Source organism: Malus domestica, chromosome 15 (assembly GCF_042453785.1).
Source record: "Malus domestica chromosome 15, GDT2T_hap1".
NCBI classification, from domain to species: domain Eukaryota; kingdom Viridiplantae; phylum Streptophyta; class Magnoliopsida; order Rosales; family Rosaceae; genus Malus; species Malus domestica.
Window position 1 is genome coordinate 9855340 of NC_091675.1, and position 27155 is coordinate 9882494.

General features: G+C 37.8%; 4 protein-coding genes across 7 annotated transcripts; 1 reads left to right on the top strand and 3 right to left on the bottom strand.

Annotated features, from left to right (window-relative positions):
* Positions 1 to 725: 725 nt before the first annotated feature.
* Positions 726 to 1250, bottom strand: LOC114821301 (uncharacterized). The gene is given in 2 exon segments (XM_029093342.2): positions 726 to 859; positions 1169 to 1250. Coding segments are annotated over 2 exon segments (216 nt in total).
* Positions 1251 to 5327: 4077 nt separating this feature from the next.
* Positions 5328 to 7599, top strand: LOC103424766 (ABC transporter G family member 5). The gene has a single exon (XM_008362863.4). It carries the CDS (start codon positions 5531 to 5533, stop codon positions 7547 to 7549), a length of 2019 nt encoding a protein of 672 aa, XP_008361085.3. The 5' UTR covers positions 5328 to 5530; the 3' UTR covers positions 7550 to 7599.
* A 445-nt stretch (positions 7600 to 8044) lies between these two features.
* Positions 8045 to 14479, bottom strand: LOC103424765 (protein trichome birefringence-like 14). Its single transcript, XM_008362862.4, has 5 exons — positions 14104 to 14479; positions 13356 to 13608; positions 11392 to 11592; positions 9651 to 9846; positions 8045 to 9168 (listed from the first exon to the last, which is right to left on the bottom strand). Exons 2-5 carry the CDS (start codon positions 13510 to 13512, stop codon positions 8334 to 8336), a joined length of 1389 nt encoding a protein of 462 aa, XP_008361084.3. The 5' UTR covers positions 13513 to 13608; positions 14104 to 14479; the 3' UTR covers positions 8045 to 8333.
* Positions 14480 to 23213: 8734 nt separating this feature from the next.
* LOC139192530 (uncharacterized) lies at positions 23214 to 25854 on the bottom strand. 4 transcript variants are annotated; one of them, XM_070814752.1, is made up of 5 exons: positions 24324 to 25854; positions 24143 to 24216; positions 23962 to 24059; positions 23781 to 23873; positions 23214 to 23605 (listed from the first exon to the last, which is right to left on the bottom strand). In XM_070814752.1, exon 1 carries the CDS (start codon positions 25696 to 25698, stop codon positions 25024 to 25026), a length of 675 nt encoding a protein of 224 aa, XP_070670853.1. In that variant the 5' UTR covers positions 25699 to 25854; the 3' UTR covers positions 23214 to 23605; positions 23781 to 23873; positions 23962 to 24059; positions 24143 to 24216; positions 24324 to 25023. The 4 variants fall into 4 exon arrangements, with proteins under 4 accessions (XP_070670853.1, XP_070670854.1, XP_070670852.1 ...); XM_070814753.1 differs by lacking the exon at positions 24143 to 24216 and having other exon boundaries at positions 23781 to 23854; XM_070814751.1 differs by lacking the exon at positions 24143 to 24216.
* Between the last annotated feature and the right edge of the window lie 1301 nt (positions 25855 to 27155).

Genomic DNA, 27155 nt, shown 5'->3' on the forward strand with positions numbered 1-27155 from the left:
CCCAAAAATCAAAATTCTTGATCAACGGAGGAACAATATCACCATTTTTGTTCAATAAGATACCAAAGTGGATGATTGACTCATTCCATACTAGAAATAGTCGCAGGAAATCTTTTGATAACATGGATTCCTATTTCTCAATGATATCCCACGATCCTATATGATATTTTGACTAAGGCAACTGTGGTGAGGAAGAAAATTCCAGTTCTTATTCTCTACATCAAGACAGACAAAGTAACAGCACATATCAAGGAATTTATTCGGAAACAACTGGAGAAAGAAATGTAAGATTTGAACTCTTGTAATTATAGGTTTCTTTTCTCTGATTGATTATAATGTTTTACTCAAACTTTTCAATTCCGTGTGGGACTAAATTAACTGGTAGTTATATGCACTCGTAAATCATTTCCTGCATCTTCATTTTTTTTATGAGAAATATCCACTGTCTTCATGGTTTCCGAGGAAGATAATTCCTTCTGATCAACATCTATGTTTTCCATAAGTACATCGGTTGGACTTTAAACTGTTTCGCTGTGATTTTCTAACTTTCGTCGATGATGCATTGAAGACAAAATTTTCCATACAATTCTCTGTTGGTTTTGTTTTGTAAAGTGTTCATTCGCCGACAGGGCTCTATGATATGGTGATTTGCATTCATTATTCTGTTTCTGCTTCATAAATCTATTTTATTGTTCATTGTTCTGATACATTTGACATATAACATCCTACAGCGAGAAGTTACGGGCATCAAGAAGTGCAATATCAGCAGCTGATATTGCAAACGACTTTACCCTTGGAGTACCTGGCGAAGTATTTTCGTTCTCTCATTGCCAGAACAAAGTTACAGTTGCAGAAGCGTCTGGTCTAACGGGTGAAATATCTCGGGTGGAGCAGTTTGTGAGGGAGCATGTGAAATCTTAGGATGTGTCATCTCCCCCATTTGATGAATTTGTGATACTTTTTCTTTGAGGTTGGGTTGAACATTGTCTCTTGATGATTGAAAAAAAAACTGACTTGATGTGCAAACTGGGTTCAACTATTTTTTCCAAGGAAAGTGAAGGGAGGATGGAAGGAATTCAACAGAAGGGAAGAGAGAGCAATGAACAAATAGATTCATGAGACGTAATACCGACGACTTGTGCTTAAATTGTTTCGTTGATTCTCATACTGTATTTGCACGTTGTCGAAATCAGCTCAGCTCGTCGGAAATCCAGCATAGTTTTGCCTTTGCTGTTGTTTCCGACCACCATTTCACGGTTTTGGATTTCAAAAGAGCCATTGATATGGTATGCGTTCATTTTAAACCATACACGAGTGAGTATAGTAAGGATTTCAGCCTAAAGTGTCGATAAACTCTTACAATATTTTCTCCGGTCCTTCAACTTAACCCCATGTTGCACGAGTGAAGTTTGCCTTATCTTTTATCGAATCCCTCACTCGTATGGAAAGGACCACTTGTGCAACGCCAAATCCCTCACCCTCATGGAATTCAAATATCTCGTCCATCCAAGGAGTCCAATTCTTCCAATTCAAGAGTTGGATTTCTTATTTTGCGTGGGCACCGCCATTCTATTGATTTCTTCAAAGTTAATAATCGCTTTACTATTCTGTAATCAAAATTTAACTCCTTGTTTCAATTATGATTACGTAAAATCTTCATAAAAGGTTTAGGGACAAAAACTAAACTCGAGTAAAGTTTAGGGACATTTGTCACAATTTTTTTTTTTAGTAGAACGATAGATTTTACACCAAGAGAATGGGGAATTCGGTTAACTGCACAACGGACAACCTAATTTGGTATTGAATTCGCCATCTATGAGAATCGAAACTAAGACCTCTCACTTAATAGTAAAGAGAAATATCACTAAACCGTAGTACTAAGTAACTTTGTCATAATTTAAGCTATGAACAAATAACTAAAAGAAAAAGGCAAAACAACCTACTTGTAAGTTGGTTTAGGAGTTGAGGAGAAGGAGTAATGCTATTCATACTATATTTTTATACCATATTTCTATACTAGCTTAGGTAGCATCTGATGCGAACAGCTATATCATTTGAAAAATTTGCAAAACCCAAGAAAATGAAAGACTCTTCGTATACAATAATCATCATTTAATTAACTAGTTTTTCTTAATTATAAGTTTATTAAATAATGAACTAAATTTAAATTTTTTATTAATTCAAATGATATGACTATTCATATCAAATGTCACTTAAGATGGTATGAAAATATGGTACAAAAATATGATATGAATAAATTACTCGAGAAGAAGCGGGTAAGAGGATGATGGATGGATGGATGGATGGATGGGATCAGTCGGTCACGGGCCTAGTTAAGTTGCGTTTGCGTGTATTAGACATAGTCAACGGATGTAAAGTAAAAGCAGTGAATGAATCCCATTGGCCACTGGGCATTGGTGGGGCCCATGTCCCGGCAGCCGGTGGTGGGTTCGCTTCGGGATGGGGCCGTCCCTGACCACAGACCACCACGTAGTAATATAATATTATATATAGAATTCACGGGCGCTACAACCCTTCTTGCTTGCATGCATGACATGTCGATTCTTTCTTGATCCAGACAAAAGCAAGTCTGTAACAGCAACCACTAGAATTAGATGAGATGAAACGAGAGCCACAAATTAAGAAACCTAATCATTCACAAGCTTGAATTAATTAAGGTTCAACGCCAATGAACATCATCTTACCTCTCTTTCTGTCTGTCCGTCTGTTTGTCCCTCGATCATCCTCCGCCACAGAAAATATTCACTCCTTCCATGCCATCATTTTCATTTCTTTTCCCCTTCAAATTTCAATGGACAGGGAAATGTGGAGGAAGGGGAACTTTCTACTTGCGCTACTGCATACGAAGGAGTGGGAAATCAGTTTATTGGGTTATTAATGGGTACTTATTAAGGTTCATTTACTTTAATATCGTCATAATATTTAGACGATATTAGTAATTGTGATGATAGTGTAAGGTGAAATTAAATTAAATAAACTATAATGTAATCATTAACAACTTAATCCGGTTGATTTGCCACCTTTTTTTGCATATGTATATGTCTATTTTGGCGAAATGAAAAACTCTTTAAATTCGTAGTATTTTGAAAGTAGACGAGAAGGACTTTTTATTTTGTGAAAATTAGAAGAGGATTAAAGTCTTGATAAATAAAAAAAAAAAAAAAAAAAGAGGATTAAAGTCATTAGTCTCATTACTCGTGAAGAAAACTTATCCCATTTAATTGAAATATGACTCTATGGATTCCTTTCATTTGGATCCTCAAAATCCTTCAATCTTGTACGTTCACATGAAAATCGAACGTCTAGGAATTAATTAATTTTTCTTTTGCTTTTTAAGTTTTAACCAAAAACAATGTACAAGTCTGTTCACTTTCTCCCGTCTATTGATTGATGGTTGTTCGATTTTCATGTGAACGGAACAAATATGATTGAAGGATAATGGAGGATTTGAATGGAAGGGATTCGGAGATAACCATATTCCCCTCTAATTATCTCATATAAAAAGGATTGGAATGATCGTAATGTTTCTTTTTAAGTAATTTATCTCCTATCTTAAAATTAACTACAAAATTTTCATTGCTTTTTTAACATAACTTACAAAACGAAGCCATAGGGATAAATCCTACCAGTACGTAGGGTATAATATGATTTCATCTCAGCCACAAATTCAAGGGCCAACGGGGCCACTGGTTTATGTCTTTGCTCAAGTCCCTAGCTAAGCTAGGGGTCCTATACTCCTACTCCTACACATAATTACAAATTGATGCGGTGGGCACTTACTCTAATCTCCCTTACTTAATTACCTAATTAAACATGAATTTCATCAATTAGCAGCAGGGTTCTTAGAGTAACAAAACAAAACAAAAAACAGAATAGTAGATAGCAATCATCTTAATTTCAACTTTCAACCCCCTCGAAAGCCATTTTTGTTTTGTTTTAGTTAATTAATTAGCATTTCAAGTTTAAGAAAATTATTAATAATATTTCTCCAGAAATAAAGGCTTTGATTATTAGGTTACCAGCTGGATGTAAAGTGTTAACACAGCATTATCGCATGGTCCCAAGGATATGCGATCGCTAGCATACAAATACGATGTCGTATAATGTAGAAACAAAACAAACTTTCATATATATATATATATATATATATATATATATATATATATATTATATACACACACTTGTATTGACATATTGTGGAAGAGCAAGAGTTGATTGTGTAAAAGAACAAATTTACACCGAGGATCTGAGAGATGCCACTTACCAAAGCCACGTGAACTTTCTGCATTTCTGCATATGCAACTTTCCAGGACAAAAATCAAAACAGAAACATAAAGCTTATGTTGGAGAGATTTTCCTCCGTGCATGGACCATCGGCATATCTCATATGTCATTGTGTAATTGGAACGACACTCAAAAGAAAAACTTATCTCTACTTGAATAATGATATATGGTGTATTATCATATATTTCGAGCACATTGAAAATCTCTCTTTATAATGAGCTACATGTAAGTGAATCTTATAGAAATAAATTCTAGGATGTCCAATCAATCGAGGTTCAAATGAGATAAAGCTTATCTTAAGTTATATGATTATGATAACTCTCACACTAAATACGATTCACATTTTATTGAACCACAAAAATAAGTGCATGAAGTTTCATAGTTTTGTGATATATACCTTGCCAATGACGTGTTTGCCCGAATATTTTTTTCCACTATCATATATACAATTAATAGGAATGTTAATAATCTATTTGTTTACCTTTTCGGCTTGAAAGATAATCTCTACAAATATTAACTGATATTCGTAGCTATTTAATCATATAACAATATCTAGTAAATAAATAAATTATGTTTCTCACTTAAAATTAATGTTAATCAAACGGTTGAATAATTTATATTTTGATTGAACTTTTCAGAGTTGATCCTTAAATTGTGATCTAAAAATTAGACAGTTCCAATCCTCAACTAACATTGCTACAAAAATATTAAAAGAATAACTAAGAATGTCAAGTGAAAAGTTTGCTAGCATCCTGTTTAATTAAGGGTAATGCTAAGCAGACAAAATTTGTAGACAAAATTTTGGAAACTAATTAAAGGGCATGAAAGTTGATGATTGATTTATTACTTAAGCGTTGATAAATTTGCTCATTCCTATTGGTGACATTGACATATTATTTAATTTGCAAATTTATCTTCGAATTTAGTCTCATTAACATTACCCTCTAATTAATCACTTTGCAATACTCATATACTCATATCCTATCCATGTATTTTACAGGTTAGAAGAGAAGGAAAAAAAACTGGAGGAAAAATTAGAAAACATAAATTAGGAAAAAGAAACAACAAAACAATGTATCAGCTAGCTGGAACCCTTGTTCACCCAAAAAAATAAAATAAAATAAAACTGAACCTTATTTAGCACTGAGCTGAGCTTTGCAGAGACAAACAAGAAGTAAAGAAAAAACAGAGAGACAAACAAGAGAGAGAGCTCTTGAAATCTTCAATGAAGAAACAAGGCAGTGAGATTGAGGCAGTAGGCATCTCCTACAAGATTAATCACACACCCCACCGCAACTTCTTCAACATCTTCAGCCAAAACAAACAACCTGCTTCTGCTTCTGCATGTGCTGCAAAAGTAGCTGTAGTAGCAGTTGAAGATGATGGAAGATCATCGAGAGGAAGAGCAGGAGGAGTTGGTGGGCAAGAAGTCCTCAAGGACGTCAACTTGCGAGCAAGGCCATGGGAGATCCTCGCCATTGTTGGTCCCAGTGGAGCTGGTAAATCCTCCCTCCTTGAGATTCTCGCCGGCAAGCTCACCCCGCACGGCGGTTCCGTTTTCGTCAACCAAAAGCCTCTCCGCCAACCCTACTTCAACAAGGTCTCCGGCTACGTCACCCAAAAGGACACATTGTTTCCTTTGCTTACAGTCGAAGAAACCCTAATGTTCAGTGCCAAGCTCAGGCTCAGGGTTTCTCCCCTTGAGCTCAGCTCCCGCGTCAAGGCCTTAATCAACGAGCTCGGCCTCGCCCATGTCTCCGCCGCCAGAGTCGGAGACGACAGAGTTCGGGGGATCTCCGGCGGAGAGAGGCGGCGTGTCTCCATTGGAGTCGACGTCATCCACGACCCCGAAGTGCTCATCCTCGACGAGCCCACTTCCGGGCTTGACAGCACCTCCGCTCTTCAGATCATCGACATGCTCAAGACCATGGCTGAGACCAGGGGCAGAACCATCATTCTGAGCATTCATCAGCCGGGATTCAGAATTGTGAAGCTCTTCAACTCAATCCTTTTGCTGGCCAACGGCTCCGTCCTCCACCACGGCACCGTCGATCATCTCGGCCTCAACTTAAGGCTCATGGGGTTGGAGCTCCCTCTTCATGTCAACGTCGTCGAGTTTGCAATCGACTCCATCGAAACCATTCAACAACAACATCAATCCACACCACACAATAATATTCTTGTTCTTGATCGTCAGAGTCGAACTGGTAAGCTGACTCTGCAGCAGCTGTTTCAACAATCGAAAACTAATAATAGTAATGCCGGTGGCGGAGGCGGAGGAGGAGTAGTGCCACTTGAAATTGACGACGATAAAATCACCAATAATGAAGTTTTTCCCGATTTGGATTTTACTAATTCGAGACTGCGAGAGACGATGATCCTGAGTCATAGGTTCTCGAAGAACATATTCCGAACAAAGGAGCTGTTCGCATGCCGGACAATTCAGATGCTCGTCTCCGGACTAGTTCTAGGCTCCATCTTTTACGACCTCAAAGACGATCTCACCGGAGCCGAGGAAAGGGTAGGTCTATTCGCATTCATTTTAACGTTTTTGCTGTCGTGCACGACGGAAGCACTGCCGATATTTCTTCAAGAGAGGGAGATTCTGATGAAGGAGACTTGTTGCGGAAGCTACAGGGTCTCGTCTTACGCCATCGCCAACGGATTGGTTTACCTGCCCTTTCTACTAATCCTGGCCGTCCTTTTCACTCTGCCACTGTACTGGCTGGTCGGACTCAACCCTAACTTCACGGCCTTTTTCCATTTCTTGCTGTTGATCTGGTTGATATTATACACTGCGAATTCCGTGGTGGTGTGTTTCAGTGCACTCGTGCCAAATTTCATCGTGGGAAACTCGGTCATTGCCGGCGTCATGGGGTCTTTCTTTCTGTTCTCCGGTTACTTCATCTCCAAGCATGAGATTCCCGGGTACTGGATTTTCATGCACTACGTATCGCTGTTCAAGTATCCGTTCGAAGGGTTTCTGATAAACGAGTTCTCAGGGTCGGACAAGTGCTTGGAGTATTTCTTTGGGAGGTGTATGGTGACGGGAGAAGAAGTTCTGAGAGATGAAGGGTATGGGGAGGAGAGTCGGTGGAGGAATGTGGCGGTCATGGTCTGCTTCGTCTTGTTTTACAGGTTTATTTCTTATGTCATTCTTAGATGTAGATGTCGATGCTCCCAGTCCCAAAGGGGCTTCAAACCTACTCCTCCTCCAACCCTCACTGCAACTCCTTTTCTTTAACTAGTAATTATATGATTATATATATATGATGACTGTATTATTTTGTGCTCTCTCTCTCTCTCTCTCTCTCTCTCTCTCTCTCTCTCCATATTTCTTTTTCTCTCTGATCACGAGTGTGATATGGACGACGGTTCACAATTCACATGTCTTTGGAATTTAGTACTTTGCGATGAGATGAGATGAGATAGCATCCCGAGAAGAAAATATCGCTTCATAAGAAACAAAAATGAAGGAGCGATCTCAAGCTAACAAGTCTTTTTGTCCTGCACGTCTATCGTATACAGTCTTACTTTAGCTTTGCAAAGAGGTTGTTTCCACAACTCAAACCCATGACTTTTTAGCCACAAAGAGCAACAAAAATTAAGAAGCAAAATATGCATAGATCCTCTAACAATTGTAATAATATCCATTTGAAAAGTTGCCACGAATAAAAAGCAACAAGGTGCCAATAGCATAAGCTGCATAAACAACAAAACATGCACGACTAGTTCCAACTTGCTACGAATCGAAAAAAAATTCCTCATTATATTAGCAGCAACTCTTACTGCAATGGTACAATACACAGTACAACATTTTTCGTTGTATGAATAACACCTATATGAACAACTAGAATTCGATTCAACAGGAAATGGATTCGCAATTGGTGCCTTACCTTATATTCTATCAAACACTGAAACTTACAAAACAAAAGAATTTCATACCGGATAAAACAATTGGCCTTCTTATCAGACCATGAAGAATATCGGAATTGGTGTATACGACGTGGCAAGGCCGCCGCCGCCTCCTATATCTGTGCAACAAGGAGTTCATTCCATGCATCTGGAATTCCAGGTAAGCACCAGTGTAAGCAATCACTTGTGCCCGCATTTCCTTTTCCTCTAATGGTATAGTGGGATATGTGACCTTCATCTCTCAATTGAGAAATGGCAGTTATATCCAGTAACTTTACTTTTGTACCTTTCAAAGCACCCTCGATCACTGAATCACTGGATCCTTCCTGGACTACTTCACTTCCTCCGACCAACGGAGTAGTATTGTCGCAGGTACCCCCAGTATTCCAGTCACCATTGAAGAAATGCCTCGGTGAAATTGTCCGAAAGAAAGCTTTTAGGCGGGGATGTGATGGTAGTTGTGAATCAACCCACCTGGTAATACTGTACACAGTAAAATTTTTAGCATTTCCAATTTCTGCACGCATCTTTTCTTGATTGGGCTTTCCGTTTACATGCATTACCCACCGGTTACCATTAATCTTTCCCCTATTCCAATGATGCCCTGTATTAAGAACCAGCACATCAAACCGATGAAGGTATTGTCTCAAGAAAGCTGGGGGACGATCCAAATGCATGGCAATATCACTGGCTCGGTCTGAGATGTTAAGGGGCACTAGATCACACAGGCTTGCTGACCAATAATATAAGATAGTGGTATTGGTGTTAGAGAATTGATAGGCCCAGCCATCAGGACGAATGGCTCCACGACGTTTGACAAGGCCATATTCCTTTCCGACATTCTCAACTTCGGGGCTTTCTTCCCCGCCAGTGGCCATACACATCAAAGACTGGAACTGCTGTCTACCCAATGAATCTCCTATGAAAGCAATCGTTTTGTCCTGCATCCTGAAAGGCACATTCACATTTAGAAGACTGACCACAGCAAGATAAACCATTTCTCTGTATTGCACCAAATCTCAAACTCGGGAGAACAGTGGTCCATATTGTTGAAAGGATTTAGAAGTAAGATCGTATGAGATGATTCATTCACGACTCAGGGAATATTCTAGACTTCTAGTTGAAAAGTTAGGTGTGCTTGAAGTGGAAACCAAGCAAAATTATATGGTTTCAGTCCAAAATATTATGTACACAAATCGAAAAGTAAGTTGAAGCTTTTCACGAGTTAACCAGGCAGGAAGCCCTTAATTAGACAATGACTGAGTTCTATACCTGGGAAAATGATAGCCAACATAAATGCAAGTATAAAAAAATGAAAAAACAATCAAAGCGTTTACTCATCCAGTGGAATTGTCTTTCTAATGAATGACAAGACCGCAATTGGCAACTTCACACCAAAATTCATATAAGTTCAAACAGAAAAGAGTTACCTTCTCAAGAATGCAGACCGTTCAAAATCTGGTATTTCACAATTTGCTGGCTTCCATCGGTAACCCTCAAAAGAAAAATCTGTTCGTTGTGTCAGTCTACACGCCCACATTTCTGATAACCACTGCTTACATTTAAACCCAGAATATAAAGGGCGCCTGTTGTCCGCAACCCATCTACCCTTGGCATAATTACACACTGCAGAGGTGAAAACTCCACAAGCTTAGGAAACATTGAACCATGAAGCATGAGATGATAAATCTGAGCAATGGAAACCTTTCAACATAGCAGAGAAACAGCGTAAACAACAACTCTATAGATGGATAAGACTTTCCGGTGAAAAAATACATGCATAATGTATTTATATTTATGTGTACTTCAACATAGTTTAATTGAACAACTCTGCCATTACTATTGCAGTGAATTATTCAACGGGAGTCAAAATTTACAAGAGTCAACGACTCAAGTGACACAAAACAAGAGCAAACCACTGAAGTGATGAAAACAAGAGTAAACCACTCAAGTGATGCAAAACAAGAGTAAATGACTCAAGTAATGCATAGCAAGAGTAAACGACTCAAGCGACATAAAACTGAGAATTCTGATGTTCAAGAAAGTGCTAGGTTAAAATTTGGTTCAGAACACTTTCACTCAAGTGTTTCTTAGATCCTTCATATCAAACAAATTCTTCAATCTTCTCTTCAATAGAAACAATCCGATAAGCAACAGGTATTATGCAATTGATGGCTTGACATAACTTTATGTCGTTCTACACCATAACATGATATGTTAAGTGTGAAATCATTTTTTCACTTGTCCGTGAAATACATGGTACTATCTTTTAACTATTTATTTGTTTTTCTTTTTGCCTTTCTAAAATTAGGGAATGCAGCAGATTTTTGTCTCCATTCATAATATCTCCAAGACCTCCTTCCGCCGAAGTTGATTTGGTTAAAATTAAATGTAGCAGCATTTTCCATACAGAGAGAGAGAGAGAGAGAGAGAGAGAGAGAGAGAGAGAGAGAGAGAGAGAGAGAGAGGGCATCTTTTAATCATGCAGTACCAAACCTCAAATCAGATCTCATAGTGTGGTAACATAGGACCTCATCAGATATCAGATTACCACTTTAAAAGTAAAGCCAGTTTATATTTTGAAGAATTGGTTGCCATTAAGAAGAGAAAAGTTTACTCTCGACTTTGTGCACAAAGAAAAAAGAATATGAAAGGAGAAATTACTATTTCACTTTTGGGGGATCATCAATCCATAAAACTGATTCACAGACTGGTAAGGAATAGGGTTGGCATGTATTCAACCAGTAAGACAATCAAACAAGGCAAAGAATATATATCTTCAAGGACATTAGCTGCCGCAGGACAAGGTATATAATAATATGTAAATGTTATGTGCCTAACCAGAATTAGGTTCAGCCTGACCAGTTTCCATAAACACCACCTAGAATTTAAATTTTCAACAAACATCAATAAGAAAACAATCATTCCATGTCAAATGAGCTATTGGCGTGAAATCATCATGGTAAACTGACCACCAATCAATGCTGTATACAATTATTTTTTTAACAAGAAATACAATTCAGAGAGACAGATTTAATGTACTATTCTATTCTATGGGACCCCTCAATTGCATAGTGTAGTCCATGAGCAATAAAACAATAAGATAACTGTAATTACCTACAAAAGTTAACAATAATGAAGCTTACAGCCCTATGAGAAAGGAAGCTATACCTTTAGTTTGGAAAGATGTTGCATTCCTATTACTTTCATGCATTCCAGGAGAGAATGCATACATAGAATCTATTGGGGCTGTGCCAAACTTTTCTATTACTTTTGTATCTTCTGCCGTATTCAAATGTAAATCCTTCCCTTCAATATTTCCACTTGTCTTCATAGGTTTGGAGGAATTATTTGAGAAGTCCCCAAAAAAATCTGAATAAAAAATGAAAAACATTCATCAGCTGGCAGACAAAGAAGCAGGTATAAGATGAGGTCAGTCCTTTCAGCATTGAAGACAAAGATAGTAGATCATTTCAAAAGACAGTAAAACAACAAGGGAAGAACATGAGTGGTCAAGAACAACACTAAAAAAAAAACACGAAAAAGTTACCAAAAAACTAAAACTAGACACAGCCATCCAGACTAAAGAACTCCAGCCTGCCAGTCAAGCCAATATAGGAGAAAAGGAGATGTGCTTAAACTCCTTAGAAACAGAAGCCCAAAAGGCTGACCAAAACTGAACTCCTTTCAGCACTGACTGAAGAGGCAGGCAAAACTAGTGATAAATAGCTGAAACAGCAGCTTTCAAACACTTAGCAAACATTTTAGCATTTACTAATGAGGTCAACTAGTGAGCCTTAGATCCTAATTACTTCAACAGATAAGAAAGTTAGCAATTAATATAGCTTTCAAGAGTCGTTTGGTAAGCAAATAACCACGAACCATGTCATTCTCATATCTTCATTTGGCTTTTCCTTCAGCACTGACCAACTAGACAGGAAAAACATTATTTCATCTCACCCTAATTTGTGATATTTTCATGCAAGCAATAGTTATCTACATATCCCGCATAGCCACCAAAGTTCACCCATCATCCCATCCTAATTCTGACTTTTTTCTATAATAAACAAGCTTTTTGACATTTATTTTATCCTTATGGCAATTTTACTTGTACAGAAAATAAGTTTCTAAAAACCTGTGAGTTTCTCCAAAGAATAGTCACTAGAGTACTATAACAATCATGTCATGTGCAGTCCAGCCATTCATTATTATATATCACAGCTGAATCATGGATGAAATAAACTAAAAACCGCACTCAGGTACTTCATGGCCATCACTTTTCTTGCGTAATTTTATTGTCATATGTAATAAAATATTGTTTCCTCCTTAAAAAAAAATAGAGCAATAGAAATGCAAAAGATGCTAGTATGGGGAGTTACATAAAAGGTAAAGGTCGTACCCAGTGCACAAGGCTCCCGCTTTACATAGATAATCAAAATTTAAATAGGCAATATAAATAGGTAATGTTTTGGTACAGTTGCCTTCTCATTTCTTATAACTACTTTTTAAGCTTTCTGCAGACAAGGCATCTTGTTTTCTTAATGGTGCGGTATCATTTAAAGGTGTGATCACTGAAAAACATCAATAGATGATAGATCAGATTAATTTTTCATTGCCTTCTCACATTATCTGGAAAGTATGGGATTTGAAGGACTGGACTAGGCAAGTAGATTCAGTTCTTGAGAGCAGCTATGTTGTACAAAAATGAAGTTATAAGTTTCTATGCCACTATAGTTTGGCAAATAGGCCGTGGCACAGGGGACTCATGTTCAAATTAAAGAAGAGAACCCAAGTCCATGTTTCGAACAAAGTGTAGGCACATCAAAACATTTGGAATGCTATAGCAGGCACAATACCAACGGTATTAACATAATACGGCAGGCAATCTTGTCCCAAACATTAAACTAGATATTTGTCCAATTAAAAGATCAGGGGTAATATACATCTTAAACTATTTACAAATCCCAAGAGCATTGTTCACCATTTTCTCTAAGGTAATCTCTAACGAATTTTCATGCACATTTTAACCCTTAATCGTATCTTGTTATTTTGTTGCATAACTGTACAAGAAAATATAAAAAACTTGATTGGTAAAAAATAGAGAAAAGATAACATCTATTGATGGGGAAACAAACCTATGGAAGGCATTGGAAACCGCTGGCGCGGCAATAGTAGAGTATCAGCAAAAGGATTTTTCTCCCACGCCCAAAGTAATATTGTTGTGAATACAAGGGCAGCCAGAGTGAAAGAGATTGGTTTCCCAATCAATTTGTAGTTATATCCCCCTTTCATCTCCCAAGCAAAAGGCAATTGCTTTGATAGCGGAACGCGATCAGCAAAACTCCATCAACCTTAAGCGTCTGATTGTTTAATTACTGGAGAGTTCAGCTGCACGCAATGCAGAAAATGGAGAAAAATGAAATAAATAAATAATTGGAGGGAAGGGGAATTAAAGTCACAGGAAGAAATAAAATCCAGGAAAAGAATTAATTAACCAAGTTTTATTTTATTAATTTTGGAGGGAATGAATTAACAAAGTAATTAACTAATTAGCATATATTTGGTAAAAAAAATCCTGTATAAAATAGTCCAAAAAAAGAAAAGATAGATACAGATACAGAGAGGCACAGCATACACACTATGAAACCAAAAGGTAACAGCAATAAACGAAATATGAGATGAACAGATGGAAAATTCAAACCCTAATTAGAGGAACGGAAGCCAAATCGAACCCTTAATTTCCCAGATTAAGGTAACGATCCACTGGCACAGGTAATTAACAGAAAACCAAAAATAAAAGGAATTGAACATGATAGAGAAGTCCGTAGTACTTGGTTTTAGAAAAATGGAAAGAAAAAGAGAAGGAAATAGGTGAATCAGTACCTCCTCGTTGTGCTGGTTGAGGCTATTTTTGCAGGCAATGTGAGTCTGCGAAGCATCTCTACCGACTACCATTCAACAGAGATCGCCACCGCAGACCACCACCGACCTTTTCCTTCCGATTGAAAAGCTCGGCTATCTCTCTCTCAGACTCTCACTCACTCTACCGTCAAAGGAAATTCGATTGCGGTAAGAGAAGAGTGTGAATTAATTAATTTAGACGATTTACGGGGAAGGGAAGATGTAAGAGCAAAGCAATCAAAGAGAGAGAGATGACTGAAGAAAAAGAAAGGGATCGCCGCACATGGATGGAGACACTTCGGGATATTTTTTTAATAAATCGATACGGATTATTTGTCCATAATTCCAATTAGCGCCACTTTAGGTGTAATGTTATAATACATATCCTTTAGTTACGCGTTAGAATTGATTTTTCACAAGTTATATAATTTTAAGAAAAATAATGAAATTTTTGAATTTTAACGATAAAGATAAAATAAATGATAAAATGAATAGTATCAGTATTGATTTTTAGTGTAAAAATATGGTTTTTCGTTAAAAGTGAACAGTACCGGAAGTTTTTCGTTAAAGTTCTCATAAAAAGCTTCTGATACTGTTCATTTTAACGAAAAATCACATTTTTACACTAAAAAGTCAATAAGATACTATTTACTTTACCCTTTATTTTGTTATTATTGTTAAAATTCAAAGTTTTCAAACATTTTTCATTAGTTTTCCTTATTTTTATTCCAATCACTTATTTATTTTTCGTGTAATTTATATGCTACATATCTTTAAAGAAAATCTCGCTATATTTGCTTGTTTGGTTTTTGTTTCGCTATGTGTTCATGGCGATGTTTGAACCAGGATAATGGACATAATTATCCAATTTAAGTCAATGATCATAAGAAATAAATGAATAATTAGTTTTCGGTCTCTAATTTCTTATATTTATTGATTAAGACTTTATCTTTTTTTATTTTTTAATTGGAAGCGATGTATTCATTAATCAAACTTATAAAGAGTTACAAATATCTTAGAATAGAAGCTCCTGAATAAGAATAGGAGGCTCCTCAAACCAAACTAAATTATTGCTACTAGACAAAGCAAACTTAGCAAGCCGGTGTGCAACACCATTACATAAACTAGAGGCATGAATAAACCTCACCACAGGGAAAGTGGAAGCCAGATGCAGTACATCGTCTGCTATCATACCAATCGTCAATGAGTCTGACTTAGTCCAATTGAGAGAATTTTGATCAAAGTCCTAGTATTAATATATTAATGAATTACATGTAAGTTACATAATTTTTATGAAAAAAAAATAGTAATTGATTTATAGTTTTAATACTACACCCTTATTAAACTCTAAATAATTTTGAATTCAAACATTTCCCAAATATAAAAAATAAAATTAGAATAAGTTTGTACCTATTAAATTTTTATAAAAAAAATAATTTTTTAATCTTGTATGTATTAATTCTTAGATATACCAATTTATTAAAAATGTACCCTTTTTAAATTTAAATACCCATTTTTTATATAAAATTTCATTCAATCTTTTATCTAATCTATTTTTTAAACTTATATAGGTACATTCTATTTTGTTGATTTGAGAATGTATTCATGTCAAGTTTAATAGAAGAAATTTAATAATGTTATTCAGCCTTATATCTTTCTTTTTTTGTGCTTTTGAAAAATGTACCCATACTTTGGTACAATAAATTTTTTGTTAGTTTTGATGAACGTACTCGTGTGTGTGTGTACGCACACAATATATTGAAGAGTATAATTCATTTTTAATATTTTTAATCCCATAAATTATGGGTTTTATTTAAAATCTCATTAATATAAATAATTACAAATTTTATTTTTAATTTTAAAATATTATAATTAACATAAAAATACATTATTGCATTAATGTCAGAGACTTCGATAAAAAACTAAACCACTAAGGTTTCAGTCAAATAATTTAGAGACCGCATCCAAAGTGTCACTAAAAAAATATTCTCACTAAGTGGGTTAGAATTATTCAATTTTCAAGTCAAATTAATAAATTAAACTTTGAAAAAAGAAAAACTCAAACAATAAGTCAAATTAATAAATTCATGACGATTATATACCTTAAAAAATCTAACGGACACATATACAAAAAGCCATGCAATAAGAATATGGGGATGCATATTTATGTCCGAATGTTTTGGAATATAATTCGGATTTCCTACATTTTATAAGAATTTAGAAGTTTTTAAACTTATATGTACCAGCGGATCAATGATTTTTTCTGAATTTTTACCATTTATTTGTGTATATGTCTAATTAATTTCTAGTATATAAGTAAGTTTACGAATGTATATAACATAAAATCACATTAAACAAGATAAAATTATTTATGTACTCCTCTTTTTTAGTATAGAGTGCTAAAAAATCTAAGTCCAATTTACGCTCATGAAGTCTTGAAAAATTCACTTTTTTTTGTTACAAAAGTTTGGAAGAATTTTTTATTGTGTCCAGAACAAGACTCGGTACACATGTTGTAATACAAATAGAGGGACATTGAAATGTATATCTTCTTATCACTTATAAGTTATAACGTGTAACATACAGTTAAAACCTCTCTAAAGTAATGCTCAGATTTGTGTCCAGGGGAAGGTTGAAATGTTTCTGTGAGTTTTCTCGGCCCCTGAAATAGGTGGATAACCGTGGTTTACCACCAGTTGTCCATCTTTTAAAAAAAATTATGGTCTCAACTTGAGACTAGTAATGCATAAGAATAAACTCTCTACATTGTGTACGTCATAACTTTTCTTGGTCCCCTCTTAAAAGGTACGCTCTACATAGTAATAATTGTCAATGAGTACAAAATTATATTACAAAAAAAAGTTTTAGATGAACGGAAATATTTATACTTGTTTGAGACAATGCTTTAGTTTATAGAGCTAATTTCACGTCTTTAAACTTGCAGTACATATGTGTAAGAAATATAATACTTAATACTTAAGGAAACGTATTTAAAAAATACAACATTCATTAATAATAAAGACGTTCATAAATAATATTTTTAACTACAACTATATTAAATAACAGCTCTCTAAAATAATAAAATTGTTTGATCGCACATATTGGCTTGTACGTCGGTACAGATGAGAAAATAGTATACAAAAATCAAATTGTATTTGTCGGTGCACGTAGCATGTCGTATTCGTCATGAGAATAATTTTATTTTCCATAAAAAAAAAATTACACCGACACATTAGAGCAGTTCCAGCCTTGTCAATAGGCCGGGGGACAGTGGAGAAGAAAAGGCCTGAGGGCCTGTCAAGTTGCTCCAGCGGTAAGGAGCCCGAGCTCGTGGAGAAGGCCCGAGCAGGGGGCCTGTCAATTTGTGACAGCCCCGGAGCCTGAGCTCCAAGCCCATTTTTTATTTTTTCTGTCAGGCGCGTGCACCCCACTTGCGCGTGGGGGCGCGTCGCCCGACAACTTTTCAGAAGAAAAAAAGACAACTTTTCAGCCTTTCACAGTTACCGTTGGGAAGCCACGTGGCTTCCCACGGTCCGTTAGATCTCAACGGCTCCTTCATTTGGACCGTTGGATCTCAACGGTTAAAAAAATAAAAAATATCTGATTTAATATCAACCGTTCTATCTGAGATCAACGGTCGATATTAATATGCTTTATAAATTAAGAAAAAATAGTTTTAAAATTAAGAAAAGTTACCGTTGTAACACGTGGCACAATCTGGAGTGTTGAAATTCAAATTTTTTTAAATCCAACGGCAGAAATTAATTATTGGAAAAAAAATTTAAAAAAATGGAAAAAAATCTTATCGAAATCAATCTCCAATAATTATATTTTCGGATAATGACACGTGGCGCAATTTTGAACGAGTTAAAATCTGATCAAAATCTATCGTCAAAGATTCTCAAAAGATAACGACACGTGGCACGATGACATTGGATAAAAATCTTATCGAAATCCATCGCTAAATAATTGTTTTTTTTTATAAAATGACACGTGGCGCAACGAGAACAATTTAAAAAATCTTATCCGAAATTACATATAATTTTATTTTGTATTATTTAAACAAACAAAAAAAACTAATATTTTATTGCCTATTGCCAGGGGGAGGGCTCCAAGGGTGGAGATGCAAATGGCAATTACTGTTCATTAATGGTAGTTACTATTCATTAAAGGCAATTACTGTTCAAAATGGTGGATTCAATAGTGGATTGCCAGGGGGAAAGGCTCCATGGGTGGAGTTGCTCTTAGTGGAATCCCACTCATCTCCTCCTCGGTCATCATTCATTAGATTGGGAAATACAACTTTCAGTCTTGGATGGTTGGACCAATCTGTTGTTTTAAATTGTTAGGAGAAAAACCAAATGTATCAATTTAAGGGTTTTTATCCTAAATAGTCATTGAAATTGACTTTCACCAATAAGATGATTCTTAAAATTAAAAATCAATCAATGTAGTTCCTGAAAATAAGTGTCGCAAAATCAATATGGTTCATCCGTTATAATTCTGTTAAAAATTTTGTTAAGTGCTAATGTGGCACATAAATGGATCCCATAAGATTTATAGATTTTTTTCACAAATGGTCCCTGAAATTGACCCACACCATCAAGATAGTCCATGAAATTGACCCACACCATCAAGATAGTCCATGAAATTGACCCACACCATTAATATGGTCCCTGAAATTGAAAATCAATCAATGTAGTCCTTGAAAATAGGTGTTTCAAATCAATATGATTCTTCAACCACAATTATGTAAAACAATTTGTTATGTGTTAATGTGAGTTTAATAATTAATTAAAAAAATTTGTCTAAATACCTTTTTGCACGATGGAATTTTTTTTTCTTATAGCAGGGCCTACTCCGAATAGAGCTCTCTTCCATAAATTATCAAAAGCACAAGGCTTAACCAAGGCCTAAGAGGGGATGTTGAAATAATTTTCAACCAACAATGGACACACCTCGGTTATAACCTCATTATCTCAAGGCAAACCTTGTCGTTCTTTGCATTACCAGACCACCAGGGAAGTGCATAACAAGCTCTCCAAGATTAAGGTTGTGAGGATGTTGATCGCCTATATGTTAACGGTAATGTCCCATAAGTTGTTGCTAATGGGTCAAACCGTCACCAAAGGTGATCTCGATCCAGGTTCAATTCGGTAAAAGGTGTCGAAGTGTGTAAAGATGAATGTATTGAGATTTATTTTTAGATAACAGAGAGTGAATGAGGTATAGAAATATGGATTGGGATTGGAGGTGATTGCAAGATTAGGTTTTTGTGTTGACAATTTTTTTATTAACTATTAAATTATTAAGCCTATTTGTAATTTTTTTAATTTAATTAGACTTGTGTGACCCATTTATGTGTCACATTAGCACATAACATAATTTTTGACAGAATTGTGATGGAATAACTACATTGATTTGAAACATTTATTTGAGGGACTACATTGATCAATTTTCAATTTCAATAACCATTTTGATGTCGCGGGTTAATTTCATGGACTATTTTTGTAATACCCCATATATAAAAAATGACAATATATATGCGTGTGCATAAGTAACTATTTTTATGCAATGATTTTATTGAGTTTCTTTATATGTACTATGAGTACAAAAAACTTGTATTTTTGGCATGTAAGTTAGTAGGAATTCTTTCACTACAAAACATTATTTTTGTGCCTAGCTAATACTTTTTGTTTGTACCATACTTGACCAATCCCGAAACTACCGAGCACCGGCCAACGCTATACTGTCAAGGACCCAGAAGAGTTCCCCTCCGACCAGGAGGCCAATCACTACTCGACACGTGTCAAGATTAGAAGCCAATCAGAGCGCAGCACGTGTCGACATCAAGAACCAATCATAACATGACACATGTCAATGTGACAAAGCTACAAGTTTTTCTATAAATAGGGGTCATTCCCCCACAATATTGGCTAATGCCATTTGTGTTAAATCATTCACAAGAACTCACTAAATTGAGAGCTTGATCATTTGTACTTGTGTAAGCCCTTCACTACTAATAAGAACTCCTCTACTCCGTGGACGTAGCCAATCTGGGTGAACCACGTACATCCTGTGTTTGCTTCTCTGTCTCTATTCATTTACGTACTTATCCTCACTAGTGACCGAAGCAACCAAGCGAAGGTCATAAAACCTGACACTTTCTGTTGTACCAAAGTCTTCGCTGATTTTGTGCATCAACATTTGGCGCCGTCTGTGGGAAACGACACTTATTCCTACTCTCTTCAGCTGTGTCAAGCTGGTTTCTATCATTCGTACACTTTCTTTTGATCAGGCATCCCTCTCCAGCATGGGAAGCGAAGGAAGCCACAGCACACAGAATGACACCCCCCTTGCACATAGTGCGAAACAACGAAAGAAGGAAGGAAAACGAGTTCTTCTTCAAGCTAAAGTCGATGAGTTGGAAGCTCAGAACAACAAGATAGCAATGAGGAATGAGGTCCTCCAGGAGCAATATGAGAAGCTCTTCGAGACACTTCACGAAGCTAGGCAAGCTCAGACACGCGAGCTTGTTGCCCCCGTGGAAGTCAACCATCAACTGGGTGCCCTCCAACATGGAGGGTCACATGCATTCGACATAGATATCCCTGATAGGGAACAAATTACCCTTCGATTTGATAATCAACATGAGGCTTCTCTTAACCCAGTTGCTTCGACCCGAACCATGAGAAGCGGAGGGAGACACCTCTTTGCTGAAGGGGCAGAAGGATCGAAAGCCGTCTTTCACGATTGTCGGGATTTCCTGAAGCAACGTCGAGAGAATTCCATCCATATAAGCTCAAAGATCAATGACCCAAGGATTTCTGAGAGACTCGGTCCCCTGCCACGGCCCGAGCCGGCCACCAACTTGGGGAAGGTGCAACAAGTCCTAGAGAGACATGAGGGTACAGGGGACTCAGAGGTGTTCCGACAGACATACCCTGGAAGCTAGTACAGCGAGTCCAGGGAAAAATCACATGCCCTTGATCAAACCTTCCTAATTCCAAGAGGAGATGGAGATTTACGAAAGAAATCTCCAGTGGCACATAACTCCGCTCAGGACCCCCTTGTCCTACAACTTCTTGAGGAAGTAAACAAGTTGAAGGCTGAACGTCAGGCTGAAATACCTGACTGGAACCAACCCAGGCCTGGCCCTCTTACAAGGAGGATCCTCAACACCCCCTTCAAGCAAAGACAAAGCAGAAGCTTGGCTTGCAACTTTATACTGGAAAAGAGGACCCGATTGAGCACCTTAACCTCTTTGAGTCCACCATGGCATACCGGATGCACACCGACGAAGAGCGATGTCTTCTCTTCCCCTCCACCCTCTCTGGCGGAGCTCTAAATTGGTATTGTCGTCTTACACCTGAGACGGTAGACTCATTTGAGGAATTGAGGAAACTATTTGTTTCCCAACACATTTTCCAAACCGATCGCTTGCACTCTGCAGATGACCTGTACACTATCCGCCAGAGACCAGACGAGTCATTACGTATGTATGCTGGCCGCTTCAGCCATGAATACTCCCGGTGTGCCGAGGCAGACGACAAGACTGCCCTCAAAGCCTTCACGGCAGGCCTACGTGATTGTTTCTTTAAATACATGATCAATGCCAATACTTGAAAGACTTACTCTGAGGTGATGGCGCAGGCTTATAACCATGCCTCCGCCGAGGCAAAGACATATCAGGAGAAACCCCCTCACCCAACGCCATGGAGGAAGAACTAGCAATAGCTAAAGTTTGACGGTTGGGAAGATCATCCAATGTTTCTCTAGTACAGGACTCTAACAAAGACCCTGAAGACTCCGACATTGCAGACTCAGACTTAGAGCTAAAGCTAGAAGAGCCCTCATCACTAGAACTTCCAGGCTCTGACATCTACAATAAGAAGAAACAAATTCTATCACTACATGCATGATCAAAACATAAGGAAGTTCATATATTACCCACATGAAGATGGTGCAAAGCGATGCCGGAACCCTTCTCAATCAGAAAGCAATCCGTCTTCCACAGTCACTACAAAACAAGCAAATGAAGACCGTGTCAAGCGCCAAAAAAAAAAAAAAAAAAAAAAAACAGCTTCATCCAAAAAGCTTCACCCGAAAAGCTTCACCTCCAAAACTTCACCCAAAAAGCTTCATCCAAAAAGTTTCACCCAAAAAGCTTCACCTAAAAAAGCTTCACCCAAAAAAAAACTTCACCTCCAAAAAGCTTCACCCAAACAGCTTCACCTAAAAAAGCTTCACCCACAAAGCTTCACCTAAAAAGCTTCACCCACAAAGCTTCACCCAAAAAGCTTCACCTCCAAAACTTCACCCAAAAAGCTTCATCCAAAAAGTTTCACCCAAAAAGCTTCACCTAAAAAAGCTTCACCCAAAAAAAAAAAAAAAAAAAAAAAAAACTTCACCTCCAAAAAGCTTCACCTAAAAAAGCTTCACCCACAAAGCTTCACCTAAAAAGCTTCACCCACAAAGCTTCACCCAAAAAACTTCACCCGAAAAGCTTCACTTAAAAAAGCTTCACCTACACAGCTTCACCTAAAAAAGCTTCACCTAGAAAGCTCCCTCTACATACTTTCACCTACAAAGCTTCACCATCAAAGCTTCACCTCGAAAGCTTCATCTACAAAGCTTCATCTACAAAGCTTCACCATCAAAGCTTCACCCAAAAAGCTTCACCTAAAAAAGCTTCACCCAAAAAAAACTTCACCTCCAAAAAGCTTCACCCAAACAGCTTCACCTAAAAAAGCTTCACCCACAAAGCTTCACCTAAAAAGCTTCACCCACAAAGCTTCACCCAAAAAACTTCACCCGAAAAGCTTCACTTAAAAAAGCTTCACCTACAAAGCTTCACCTAAAAAAGCTTCACCTAGAAAGCTTCACCTACATAGCTTCACCCAGAAAGCTTCACCATCAAAGCTTCACCTAGAAAGCTTCAACACCAAAGCTTCACCTACAAAGCTTCAACACAAAACCTTGCTCCAAATAAACAAATTTTGTTCACAAAACCCAAGATGCCCTTGAACTTGTACAAAAACACAGGTCAACACAAACATTTGTTTTGTTCTACACCCACAACATCCCTGTCATAACCAAACAAGCAATTATGTATATGTTTCCAAACATATTATAATAGATCCAACAACAAGCCAAAGTCCCAAGTTTCATAATGGACAAAAGTACAAGCAATTCATCAATAATGAAGGTGCTACAAAACTTGGAATCTGCCCCAAAATAGAAATCCAACCCAAGAGACTTTTTCTCTCTCTCCCTCTTCCGCCTCCTTTCATCTATCAAATTTCTGCAACCTCTGCTCTTCTCCAATGGAGCTGAATTTTGGACACCCTATAGTTTTTGAGCATATGAACAACTTTCAAGAAGGAACCATTTCTGTTTGAGCGACGGAAATTAAAGTGTTGAAGCTCCAAACATGACAGTCGGATTCTTGCAGATTTCGAAGCTGCTATGATGTTTCGAAGATCTGGAAATATTTAACCATTAGTTCATTCTGAATTTTTGATATGTTATGAAAGAGACGATGAGGCACAACTTCAATGAAGAAAGCATGCTGATCTGAATAATAGAAAATGGAGTTTCGAAGCTCACAACAAATCTGACGGGTTGACAGAAAAATAATAACCAGTCATTCATCATACCTGAATTTCTTGAGTTATATAGCTCCGAGGGATCTCAAATTTGGATATGTTGTAGTTCACAAGCTGAGGAACAACTTCAATGAAGAAAGCATGCTGGTCTGAGCAAGAGAAAATAGAGTTTCAAAGCTCACAACAAATCTGACGGGTTGACAGACAAATGATAAACAGTCACTCATCATACCTGGATTTCTGGAGTTATACTGCTCCGAGGGACCTCAAATTTGGATATGTTGTAGTTCACAGGTTAAGGAACAACTTCGATGAAGAAAGTATGTTGATCTGAACAAGAGAAAATGGAGTTTCGAAGCTCACAACAAGTCTGACAGGTTGACAGAAAAATGATGAACAGTCACTCATCATACCTGAATTTCTGGATTTGTACTGCTCCGATGGATCTCAAATTTGGATATGTTGTAGCTGACAAGGTGAGGAACAACTTCGATGAAGAAAGTATGTTGAGATGAACAAGAAAAAATGGAGTTTAGAAGCTCACAACAAGTCTGACGGGTTAACAGAAAATTGATGAACAGTTACTCATCATACCTGAATTTCTGGAGTTGTACTACTCCGATGGATCTCAAATTTGGAGATGTTGTAGTTCACAAGATAAGGAACAACTTTCATGAAGACGACTTTGCGATCTGAGCTATAGAGAATGGTGTTATCTTGCATCCACTCAGGCTGATTAGTGGAAACGAAAAGCAATTCCACCAAAGAAAAGATGAAAAAGAGAGAAAAGCTACTAATTGCACTTGATCTTGTCTAGTCAATAGCATGCAGCATCAAACACACAAAAGTTGGAAATATTTTTAGATAAGGCATATGCGAATGTGTGACATCGAAACAAGGATTCGTTACTTTGACAAATTAGTAACAAGCGAGACACCTCATTCGGCAACTCTCTTCGCCTGAAGACTTGGGGGACTCCCACCATATGCTACTGCACCTTAATACTCGGCAGTCTCACAACCACTCAGTGACTTGGATTTTTCAAGTCTCCAACCGAGAAGTTTTCCTCACTCGGGAAATTAAGGGAACACTACCTCAAACTACATGCTTCACTCACAAAGCTTCAACAATACAGGTTTCAACAAAAGCAAAAATTCAAAGAACTTTATGAAGAAGGCTTTGGTGTATTTAACACAATATATTGAAATGAAGCAAAGCTTATTTATTAATATTTTCGATAAGCCACAAATATGTACATATACATGAGTCAAAATAAACAAACAAAAGGGAGCCTTCACAAAGGTTGCTTAGGGGAAGTCTCAGCAGTCGGTAGAGCCCCAGAAAGAGAAAGCACCGGAGGGTGGTTATCCGGAGCCTCAGTACTTGACAAAACCCCAGAAGGAGGAGGCATTGGAGGTTCATCATTTGAAGCTTCATTACCAGGTACAGCCCTAGAGGACGAAGGCAATAAATGTCTTTGGAACAAACCCACAAACCGCTGATGATCAAGTAAAACCTTACCATCAGATTCCTTCATCTGGTCAAGCTTCCTCTTCATGTTTGTAGCATAGTCATGGGCGAGCCGGTGCAACTGCTTATTCTCATGCTTGAGCCCTCTAATCTCCTGTTTGAGACTCATCACTTCAGCAGCCAATGATTCAACTTGGCGGGTTCTAGCAAATAGGCGTTGGGCCATATTAGACACAGAACCTGCACACTGAACACTAAGAGCCAGAGAGTCCTTAACAGCCAACTCATCAGACCGTTTGGAAAGTAGTCTGTTATCTTTGGGAGTGAGAAGGTTCCTGGCCACCACTGCAGCGGTCATATCATTCTTCATCACAGAATCCCCAACGGTAAGAGGACCAGTAGGGGATATGAAGGATGGGCGCCATATGTTGTCTGGAGAAGGCGTGGCTGTCTCTTCTCCAAGGTTCAGGTCAAAACGACGGTCGGAGGGTCCAGACATTTTCAAATGTGTTGAAGAAGGAATAGGTCAGACAAATCAAGATCTTAGAAGTGCAAGAAATGAGCTTCTACTGGTAGAGATTCAGGTGTGCTGTGGAACTTAATGCCAGCCTCTATAAAAATCTGCACTCGACGGAGCTTCAGAAATCGAAGAGGCGTTTGCTTTCTCAAAAGCTGGGCTGCTCAGAGACTACGAGGGCCGATCTCAGAAATCGAAGAGGCATTTGCTTTCTCAAAAGCTGGGCTGCTCAGAGACCACGAGGGCCGATCTCAGAAATCGAAGAGGCGTTTGCTTTCTCAAAAGCTGGGCTGCTCAGAGACCACGAGGGCCGATCTCAGAAATCGAAGAAGCACCTGCTTTTTCAGCCTCGTCAGCACCTGTCACATGCACAATCAGCTTTGCGAAAATTATGGGCAATCTGTCGAAGATTTCTGGTGAAGTAAAAAGCACGTGAATCTTACTGTTCAATCACCGCTCTCCATATGCACCATCAACTCCTCGGGTACCACATATAACTTTGTCAAAGATCTCTGACAAAGTTTAGGCACGAGAATTTCGAAGTTCCAGCTACCCTACTATTACCCATAAGGGTAAAGGAACAGCACCACTGCTTGACAACTGGAAAGTCCCTATGTGTGTCGACCTCCGTGTTTTGCGGCAAGACAGGTTGGCAAGAACGTCCAACCTTTACTCACATTCGAGAAAAGACTCCCAACATAATTACTTTCTCAAAAACCGGAGTAGCACCGCTTTCCGAATCTCGAGAGTCAGATCCTCGACGGGATTGCTTGTTCGAAAACCGAAGAGGCACAACTCTCAGAACTTCGAGAGCCAGATTTCCTTAGATAAAGCTTGTCTGTAATCTTCACACGTAATATCAGCTTTCCAGATACCACATACCACTTTTTCAAAGTGCTCTGACAAAATTAAAACACGTGAAGCTGGCAATTCCCACTACATTGCTGTGACCAAGAAGGGTAAAGGAATAGCATTACTACTTGTTATTGGGAAATCCCTATATACATTGACATCCCTCCTCAACGGACAGGCAAACCTGCAAAAATGCTCAACCCTTTCTCGCATTCGAAAAGGCACCCTCAACATAACCTCTCGAAATACTCAGCTTTATTTCCCCTCGATAATACCTCAGCAAATAAGCCACACCAAGAACAAGAGTATCTCATATCATCAGGGTCGAAAGCAAGAGTATCCCATATCATGCTTTCTCCCTATCTTTGTCTTTGTCCTTGTCCACACCTGCAGGACAAGGAGAAAGAGAGCAGTCAGTCGGAACCTGAAATCAAACCTCCAATTTGGAACTGACTGCCTGGAGCCTTTGCCTGGTTGCTTACTTAGCATTGCTCTCGAGTACTCATCCTCAACTGCTGTCAAGGTCACGAATTCCACCGGCAAATACCTCATGACAGTTGATCAGATATTGGCTCTTTACACTGAAG